Source organism: Haemaphysalis longicornis, unplaced genomic scaffold, assembly GCF_048455015.1.
Source record: "Haemaphysalis longicornis isolate Haplotype H1 unplaced genomic scaffold, Haemaphysalis longicornis Haplotype H1 scaffold_9, whole genome shotgun sequence".
Taxonomy (NCBI): domain Eukaryota; kingdom Metazoa; phylum Arthropoda; class Arachnida; order Ixodida; family Ixodidae; genus Haemaphysalis; species Haemaphysalis longicornis.
In genome coordinates, this window is record NW_027526460.1 from 32,333,987 (window position 1) to 32,344,084 (window position 10,098).

General features: G+C 51.9%; 2 protein-coding genes across 4 annotated transcripts in view; both read left to right on the forward strand.

Annotated features, from left to right (window-relative positions):
* LOC144152436 (uncharacterized) overlaps positions 1–10,098 on the forward strand; it is a 294,334-nt gene that overhangs the window by 247,259 nt on the left and 36,977 nt on the right. The gene's annotated exons all lie outside the window — the stretch shown is intronic.
* On the forward strand, positions 2,350–5,800 carry LOC144152437 (uncharacterized). Of its 3 annotated transcripts, XM_077683708.1 has the most exons (5): positions 2,350–4,417; positions 4,518–4,639; positions 5,381–5,426; positions 5,487–5,619; positions 5,679–5,800. In XM_077683708.1, exons 1-5 carry the CDS (start codon positions 4,410–4,412, stop codon positions 5,790–5,792), a joined length of 423 nt encoding a protein of 140 aa, XP_077539834.1. In that variant the 5' UTR covers positions 2,350–4,409; the 3' UTR covers positions 5,793–5,800. The 3 variants fall into 3 exon arrangements, 2 of the variants coding, with proteins under 2 accessions (XP_077539834.1, XP_077539835.1); XM_077683709.1 differs by lacking the exon at positions 5,381–5,426 and having other exon boundaries at positions 3,889–4,417; positions 4,518–4,607; XR_013319166.1 differs by lacking the exons at positions 2,350–4,417; positions 5,679–5,800 and having other exon boundaries at positions 4,632–5,265; positions 5,487–5,499.

Here is a 10,098-nt window from a genome sequence, read left to right on the forward strand (position 1 = left end):
AAAAAAAGAAGTTAAACATTGAGGAAATTAGCATTACAGAGAAACACAACAGATATAGACAACACGTGAATCTACAGAGGACAATGTTTAACACATATGTAAAAGGGGACACACACGAACACACACGTAGAGAGAGAGAGAGATACAACTTCTTTATTGAGCCTGCGTGGAACCGTTAGGTCACCTACTGACGCCGCCCTCCAGCCCCCTGTGGGGGGGGGGGGGTGGGTAGCAGCGATTTCGGCCGCTGGCGCTCGATGGCCGCAAGCGCGAGCTCGGCAGCCATCTTCTGGTGTTCGTAAGTTCAGCTGGTCGCCGCGCGCTTCACACGCGGTGGTAGCGGGTCGGCCTCGTCTGCTAGTGGTGATTGGTGGCAACCCCACGGCTTGTGCTGCATGGTCGCCCGAGCGCTACCGCACAGCGCACACGTGTCCGTTGGAAATAGTTCGGGGCACACGGGCTTGGCGATCACGGGCGTCCATATCGCTCGCGTTTGAAGCTGTCGCACGAGCACCCCTTCCCTTCTGGTAAGGTTCCGGTGTGGCGGCGGGTAGGCTCGTCTGCCCTCCCTGTACCATGCATGCACACGTAGAGAAGCTGCTTCAGCAGCAGCACACCACTAAATCTGGGCTTGGTTTTTATAAGCTGCCTTTGCCACATTACGAGTAGCACAGTGAAGCATCACCATCTGCGTGGGGCAGTACGGTTAGAAACCCACTTCAAAACCCACTCCACCGCCGCCGCCTTTCTCCCGAGTAGTGTATACACTTCGTCACGCGCGGGCTCTCTCCCCCCCTGACATGGCGCAATGCCGCGCTCTCTTCGGCGGCCACCTGTATGAATGGCATAGCCGCACTGTAATAAAACATCATTTTCTCTACCCACAAACCTTGTGTTTCCTTAGACCGCGACGTAGAGATCGTGCCACTCTCCTTATAATTGAACTGAGCAAATCGCCAATATAGATAAACCCCAAGAGAGCGAATCCCACAAGAGCGCTAGATTCATAGGTCTACCATTTTCCCAGGCTCTACTTGTTCAACAAAATTTGTTGAATTTTTTCGGAGCGAAGCTCTTAAGCGACCGCTCATGTTGTTTAACGGCCTCCCTCGCTGTCGCCCCTCGATGTAGAAACAGCGAAAAGTAAAGCGGGGGAGGATAGTGTGGCGAAAGTGCGCGGAGGAAGGCGGAGTGCCACGGGTGCTGCGCGAAACGTAGACCGCGGCGGTGACCCACTACCAGATGGCATTAGAGCAGTCTTGGGCAGTAACTAGGTACTAGTAACGCGTTACCGGTAACTAGTTACTTTTTTCAGTATCTTGCAACTGTAACTAGTTACTTTTAGGTTAAAGGAACTTGTAACGGTAACACTGTTACTTTTTTGTGGAGTAACTGTAACGAAAATATCGTTACAGTTACTTTATTTCTTTAAAAAAATTATCCAACAGCAACACTCATTAACGAGCGATGTACAGTTTTTGCGCTTCACTTTTTCGGCTTTTCTTCCGCAGAACCTTCATCTACATCATCTATGCTAGCTCACTCCCTTCTCATGGGTGAAAAACATCTGGACTAGAAATGTTTAGGCGTGCGCGTGTGCATGGTGTCCCACGCGGTCTACTAAGGGCTCGAAGTTTCTAAGTCTAAGCTGCAGTTATTTTCCTCAGCAGCGCGACATCGCTCTCACCCAGACCATAAATAACGCTGCGACAAGCGCCTAAGCACACGTGGATGCATGTTGAAGCGCTACAACTTATAGTCCGACGCGCGGCTGCACCATTTTCGCTACATCTGGAATGCAGTAAAAGTGTTTGACACAAAGGCGAACAGGAAAACCCTCGTATTGTGGAAGTACTGTCGCTGTTCAAAGCGACACGAGACGTAGATCCCATGCTCAGGAAGCACCTTCACGAGCTGCGAGCCGAATTTGACGCTTACCGGTGGAACCACGGCCGGCTTTGCTCGAACGCGCCGCTGTAAACATTCACAACCACGGAGCGGCCTACGGGTGCGTAGTGTTTGCCAGGTGTGCTTTGACGATTGCGTTTGGAATTCTGCTGGGAGTTATCGCGCCACCTTCCCTTTACATCATAGCGCTGTAACGAGTGTCCCATCAGCTGATAGGTGGTGCGAAAAGCTTTGGTTTCGCTCGCGTGCGCATTTGCATACATTTCTCCTTATGGGTGCTCCGGCATGGTAGTTGGAGGCGATCGATGGCAACGTTGCGCAAAAAAATTCACAGCATATCCACGGGGTGAATGATGATGAGTGGGCGAAGCTCCTGAGGGGAAATCATCGGTAAAACCGTGACTCTTCAGTGAAAGTTCGCCCACTACAACTGTGTCCGAACGTAACGTCTAGAAAGTCTCGCTTAAACCGCGCGTCGGCACCTTGGGGCTGAGCTCGCCTGATGCGTTTTGCAGACGCCTCACGAGCTCTCACTGCATCGGGGTCTGCCTGCCGATACGCGCGCTTTCTCGCCGCTTCCCGTTCTCTGACGTTTTGGAGATCCTCTTCGCGCCGCAGCCGTGCCGCTTCGCGTACGGCAGGGTCCTCGCGCCGTTGCCGTTACGCTTGGGCCTCTCGTTCTCGAACGCTGGGATCTTGGCGGCGTCGTCGCGCAGCCAGACGACACGCTTCGGCCTCCCGCTCTCGTACGGCAGGATCTTGGCGGCGGCGTCGCGCAGCTTCACGGAGCGCTTCTGCCTCGCGGGCTCGCACATCTGCAGCCTTATCCATCGGGCGACTTCGAGCGCGCGCCAACAGCGAACGGATTTTATTACAACGCTCCCCGCCATCTAGTAAACAATCCAAGAACTAAACTAGAGGTAGCCACGCCATCTAGTAAACAATCCAAGCGCATCTTTTCATCATATACAAGTACCGCCATCTACTAAACAATCCAAGAACTAAACTAGAGGTAGCCACGCCATCTAGTAAACAATCCAAGAACTAAACTAGAGGTGGCTACATACATACGTCGAGGATGGACAGACCCACGCCCTAAGGAGCTTCGCCCCTAAAACAAACGAGGGCAAATAAGAAGCGAAAGGACAAGCGCACTTTCTTGTCGTTTCTTCTTTGACCTTGTTTGTTTTGCGCAACTTCACCATGTATAGAAAGCCGCTACCGCCGCACTGCGCCCTCTAGTTCCAGCTCGTCGAGTAGCTGCGAATACCTCCCAGATGAAGGGCAACTTGCCCGCTTAAAAAGCAGACGTGGGGCAGTATTACTTGTTCAGGTTTCTTTCACTTCTAAGCCCGCGCACATAACCGGTTGCCGGCGTGCATGGCTTGGGGGGAGGGGTGCGTGCACGCGGTCCTTACTGATGGCGCCTCCGTTGTGCTGGCGGGAGGTTTAAACGCGGACGTCAAACGGCCCAATGCGACTTGTCCGGTGTCCTCTCAGTGATCGAGCGGATTGGGTTGGTGTGTTACACGAACAGTGAGATGCCTACGAAGCGGGAGTCAGCTTCTAGTTTGTCCGCGAGACTGAACCTTGGGTCCTTCCAAGTTTCATTCAGCTAATTGGCTAGGAAGTATGCTCAATCGCTATTTACGAACAAACGTGTTTCCTTTCATGCACTCCGTGGACTGCGTCCAGCTTCGCAGGTCATTTTTCTTCACAGAGTGGAAAGGGCACAAATTTTCTTACAGCTACGACTCGTACGCACCCGCCGCGATGGCTCAGTGGCTAAGGCGTTGTGCTGCTGAGAACGGGGACGCGGGTTCGACTTCCGGCCGCGGCGGCCGCTTTTCTAGTGAATACGACGAGCCAAACAGCCCGTGTATATACAAGATTTCGGCGCATGTTAAAGATCCCCAGGTGGTCAAAATCAATCCGGAGCCCTCCACTATACGGTGCGCCTCATCGCCTTTATTTTGTCAGTGCGTTGAACCTTACAATGAATGAATGAATGAATGAATGAATGAATGAATGAATGAATGAATGACTCGTACGCAGTAGCATTTGTGTTCCCGCACAGTCAACTATTTCTTCAAGACGTGGCGTTTTTTATTCGGTTTCAAAAGCCGCGGAAGACAGCCGGTAACGGCCGCATGATCGATAGGACCGTGCAATCGCGCCAGCCGAAGCCCCTAGCCGACATGAAGAACCACCAAGCAAGAAGGTTATCTTGCTCCGTGATGCAGCATAAAATGCCTTGTCATGCATGCTCCGGTGGCCGCGCGGCTGCGACTTGATGCGATAACTTTTTCGTTTTGTTTTACAACTGGCAGAATGTTCTGGAAGACGATATCGATGTGAAAGAGTAGAAGGGTAGGCGGTAGCCGACCCATAGCAGCGCTCTGTAATGCCAGGATAAGCGCGTTTTAGAATAAGGGGTACGCCATCTTGCCTGCCTGTTGCGCATCGGGCGCCGAGTAGCTGGCGGCGCGGTGACGGCGGCGATGGACAGGTGAGTTTTTTTCCACGCGGTATACTGTCTATTGGGGAAGTTTGGTTCGCGCTAAGACGTGTTTTAATGCCATAAGCGTTGCCGTTTTCGTTTCCTTCAGTCATTTTTCGTTGTGCCTGTGCCATCCCCGCTCCCAACCGGCTCGCTCGGACAAGCGATACCCACGAGGGCCTCACGGACTTCCTTCACGGTATGCTGCTTCACAGTCTTCACCGACGAGTGGTGAGTTCCGTGGCTGAAGGCCCGGTGCGACGTGCGGCGTGCCCACGAAACCGGCTTTCGTATCATTTTTTTCGCGACGCTGAACGTTTGCGTATTTGAATTTTCCTAACCGAGCGCACATTAGCCTCGGAGCCAGACGTTTCCTGGGCCGTCGCGACGCAGGGTTTCCGACTGTGGCCAAAGCTTTGCGGTGCGCGTTAGGCTGTAGCTTTCGGGACAGCGGCGCAGTGGCGGTGTTGGAGCCCTTCGCCACTGTCTCTAGCGTCGGACTCAGCTCGGAAACCCCGTTAGGTTGTGGTGATAGTCGGTCTTCCTTTCCGAATGCCGCGGTAGCCGAGGTATATGCACTTCGATAATGCCTTCCACTCGCACGTCCTTGGTTCGCGCGGCGTTCAGAATACAGTCGCCACCTTCAACGAGCATCACTGAAGCACGGAACGCAGCTCTGCGGTCCGCGGCTCCAAATTGGGGTCGTGGCAAAGGCGAGTGATGGAATTGGTGTCCTTGGTTCCTTTTCAGGTTCGCGTCCGGCACCGCCTCCGCCCTCCCCTTTCCCTGACCCTTGCGTCGTGTCTTATTGCACTTGCTCCTTCCCGCAAACATGCACTACTCTTCTGGCTAGGCAGGTACACGTCTCCATCTGTCCTATCTACTGAGCTCGACGACTCGTGTTTTGTACAGAGGTGTTTTCTGGTAATAAAAGTGGTTCTGTCACTGTTCGTCTGTTACTTTGCCTTTCAGCGTCCCTTCCCGTTCCTGCCAAACGTAATCATGGTCCCCGCATTCGGTAAGCCGTGATTACCTTCGAAATTACAACATTTCTAACGGGCTTTGCCTTTTGTTCCAGACCGCCTCCTGCCTATGGGTACCGGCCACCGCCGAGCAGGACGGGGCCGTCATCGAGACGTCCAGAATGCCGTTCGAGTCGAGCTGTACATGGCTGCGCCTGTCTTGAAATCATTAAACCCTGTTTGCAATCGGTAAGAAATGGTGATCTCCCTAAACGTAACATTTTTACGTGATTTGCCTCTTGGTGCAGACCGCCTCCTATCTATGCGTTCTGGTTACCACCTTGGAGGACGGTGCCGTCATCGAGCCTTCACGGATGCCGTTCGAGTCGAGCTGTCCGTCGCTGCGCCTGTTTCGGAATTAAACCCTGTTCGAAACAGGAGTACTGCCTTTGTCGTTTGTACACAGTCGATGCGGCTCGCTGGCTCTGTCGGCTCGAGCGACATCAAGTACTGTGTCGGTCTCTTGTATCTCGTTTCGAACAGTATTTTAGCAAATCCTAGTTGTCATAATGGCGCTCATTAAAGTTAGGAGAGAAAAAAAAAGAGCGAACAAGTTCGCACTCCTAGTGAGCATAATTCCCAAAATGATTCGCTAGGAGTGCGGCAGCCCTTGACCCCGTGTGAACGTCGCACCGTTCATGAAGCGAAGTTCTTACTCGGGTACTTTGTCCTCTGGCTGGTGTGAAAGTGTTCATTCTACGCAACGTGTCCTCCCAGGATTTGGCCCCGGACGGCGAAAAAGGTAAACGGACTGTTGTGTGTAACTTGTACAGGTGAGTTCGGCGTAGCCGCCGGCAAAGTAGCATGTGGACAGAAGTCTGACCGTTCTTGTCGCTCGTAGAGTTGAATGTAATACTCGGCGTACTGTTTAGTTTTCTCAGTGGCTCTAACTGCACCAATTTGTGTCCAGATAAACCATGGCGTGCCATTCCAGAGTGTTATCAGATGTAGCTGCTCAAAGATTAGCGATTCAGCATCGACAAGTGTTGTACGTAAATGTGCAGTGAAGGGTTCGATTATGCATGGTGGCAATGCGAAAAACTGTCGCAAAGCGCCTCAGTGACGCTAAGCCCCAAGCAGATCGTCACAGAGGAGCCTAGCAGCCCTGCCAGAGTGGTGCATTACCTGTGCGAAGGATGTGAGCCTGTGGGGAACCCCTTCTGAGTTTTCACCCCCAGAGGGACGTTTGCTTCAAACTCGCCGGAAATAAACAGTGTGCGCGCGTTCCGGTGTTCGTAGTGATGGCGGCGTCAGTGTCTGTTGACGCTGCCAAGAGTCAAAAGACGTTTGGTTATGTCTCCCGCCTACTTGCTTGGCCAGCGGGCTCCTTCATCTCGAAAGCAAGTGTGCCCTGGCAGAGAATATATTTCCTTCGTGATCAATAAAAATGCATAAAATGATTCACGATTGTTGTCCTCCATTGCTCCACTCACCAAAGTGTTAGCACTAATCAGAGGCACCGAAAGCACAGCGGCAAACAAATAATTTTCACATACGTCCATATTTTCGCTTCAAACCAGAGGAGTCCTATTCGATGATAGAAATACCTGAACTGAATTAAGTAAAGAAACAGTAATGCGATAACAGACCAAGTAAAAGAAATGAAAGAGAAAGGAACAAAAGTGAAAAAAAAATTCCCCCGCATTTCCCCGAAGGGGAGTATGAGGAAGTGCGAAGCACGGGGTGATGCTATGAGGGGGAGTTTGTTGAAGTTTGGTGGCATTTTGCCCGTTAGTTACATTAACACCCCCTCGTGATCACGTTCGGCTTAACACGCCTCGTTTGTCCCACTGCGGAAATCTTGGCGAATTAACGTGTATGTTCGAGAGATGTTCGAGAGGGAATGTAATCACGCACACACACACACACACACACACACACACACGCAAAGTAAAGTGAAGCGACAGTATTTATTTCAGCACTTGTTTGTGTTGTCGTTGTATGCGACGGTCATTACGAACGCCTTGTGGTCGCTAAAGTGGACCGTTAAGGGTTGTTGCAGCCGCTATAACGCCGCTGAGTCGCCAACGCACGCCGCTGACGACGTAGTTTGAATGCGTTAAAGATATAAGGCGCGTTACTAACTGTAATATCAGCGTCGCGTCCGTGGCTTAGTCGGTAGAGCGTCGCCCTGCGGCCGCAAAGTCCTCGGATCGAAACCTGGCGCCGGATGCTGTTTTTTTTTTTATATAGTGGAGTGGCCTGGTTGGCGCGCCCAGAGAGGGTGTTGCTTGCTGGAGAGTAGCACGGCCGCTCGATGGAAACTAGTTAGTTTCCATCGAGCGGCCGTGAGAGTAGTAAAGGGGCTTTAGGAGAGTAGGCGAGGGGGGAGAGGAGGCGCTATACGAGCGCCCTCACGCGTCGGAAATCCGGCGCCGTTGCTAGGCACGGTAGCTAGCTTCGTTGCTAGGCTGCGGACGGAGGACGGCGGTGGAAGCAGGAGTAGGCCCGACTAAGAAGTGCTTCGCACTTAAAAATTGCTGAAAAGGTACTGAATCAGGCTTACGGCTTATGCGCGGGGCTCAATCTCTGACAAGACGACGAAATCTGCCGGCCACTGTATACCGCCATCTAACCTCCACATGTCATTGGCGCAGAGAAACGCCCTCTCACGGGCAGACTCCGCCATTAAATGGCTCTAATAATGTTCCCTAATGCGTGTGGAACTATACACATGAGTAATTTGCCTGGTCAAGCTAAGGCTGAAAGCTTCATAACTAGCGCTACCAGCCACGGGTGTACTAATGGGGACGAAATATGTATGTCTCAACTCAGCCCGCATGCAGGCGCAAAGTTACACTCTTGCCTCGACGGGCGCTTTCTAACCATTCCGACGGCGCCGAAAAGGGCAAGGAAGGCGCCAAGAGGCATGATTTGCGTCGCCGTTATCAGGAAAATCTTTTGCTGATAAGGGGGGTATTTTCAAGCATTCTTTAGCAAAACGTTTCATAGCATTTCGGCTGGCGTACCCGCAAATTTTCCCGCCATTTTTTTGCGGGGCTACCATGGTTGTCAGACCAGGAATGCCCTCCCCGCTAAAAGAGCGGCAGCAGGTGGTCGCCAGTTTATGTTCGCATATTTGTGTTCGCTCTGGTTCGCCCTGCGCGCTCGCCCCGCGGGCTCTGGCTCGGGTCCGGGTGTGAATCTGTCAGTCCGCTCTGGTTTAAACCCTTGCTCGCTCGTGCCGTGGCTGCTCGCTCCCGCCACGGCTCTGGCTCTGGCCCGGGTTCGTTCTTTTTTTTTCGCTTCGTCCCTAGGGGAGGTACTACAAACGTATGGGGCCCGTAAAGGCCGCGAGAAAAGACCGTAAAGGCCGCGTTAAATTGCGGGAAAATTGGGTGAGATTGCAGGAAAACCCAGGCCAGAGCCCGAGCCGCGGAGCGAGCGAGCAGGGGTTTGCAACCAGAGCGGACTATCCGCGGCCTTTACGGGCTCCAATACGTTTGTAGTACCTCCCCTGGGGACAAAGCGAAAAAAAAAACGAACCCAGGCCCGAGCCAGAGCCCGCGGCGCGAGCGCGCAGGGGTGACAGATCCGCGACCATAAACTGGCGACAACCTGCAGCCGCTCTTTTAGCGGGGAGGGCATTCGTGGTCTGGCAACCATGGTAGCTCCGCGGAAAAAAAAAGGCGGTAAAAAGGGCAAGGAAGGCGCCAAGAGGCACGATTTGCGCCGCCGTTATCAGGAAAATCTTTTGCTGATAAGGGGGGTATTTTCAAGCATTCTTTAGCAAAACTTTTCACTCGAAGGTGTAACCATGGCGTAACATTAGGCTGCGCGAAAAGGTGTAAACTTTGACTCCCTTGAGGGTGTACGTGCTGACTCTCTTTTGCAGGGCTATACCTGCACCCTTTGAGGGAAAAAAGTTTTGCTAAAGAACGCTTGAAAAGACCCCCCTTATCAGCAAAAGATTTTCCTGATAACGGCGACGCAAATCGTGCTTCTTAGCGCCTTTCTTGCGCCTTTTGGTGCCTTCAGAATGGTTAGACAACGCCCGTTCAGGCCAAAGATTTTCGGGACGCTCAAAATATACGCCCCCTCTCATCCACAAGCCTGCGAAGCTGTAATTAGCCACGCATTACCGAGTTTCGCGTAATTAATTAACGGAGACAGTAATTTAGAAATCCGCGGACCTTTCAGCAAACTTGCCGTGTTTTTGACCATAGTGCAGAATACTTCGGCTCGAAGGGTGAGAACTTTTATGTTATCGGGCAAATCTTTTGCTGATAAAGGGGGTCTTTTCAAGCGTTCTTTAGTTAAAATTTTCACTGGAACTGTGGAAGTATAAGCCCCGCAGAAGGGTGTCAGTCCTTGCACTCGAGAGAGAAAGAGAGAAAGAAATATGTTTATTGGAGAGGTACGCCTAGGAAAGTCAGAATTTGCTCCCTTGCGTGCAGTGTAATGTCAGACCTTTTGAGGGAAACGTTCACATCACGTGTGTAAGTTTTCTCTTCGACGTGAGTTTTCATGTGATCTTATTTATTCGTATTCACAGATCTTAGTGAGTGAGGGTTTGTTCTAAAACGTAGTTTCCCATCCAAATTCCCTTTTATATTCATATTTTTAATGTTTTCTTTTCAATTTTGTACATGCACGCCACTGTGCTCAAGCTGGCGTAGCCAGCGAGCTCAGGAGCCTTGATAGAGGCAGAAAATATTTAGAAAACTC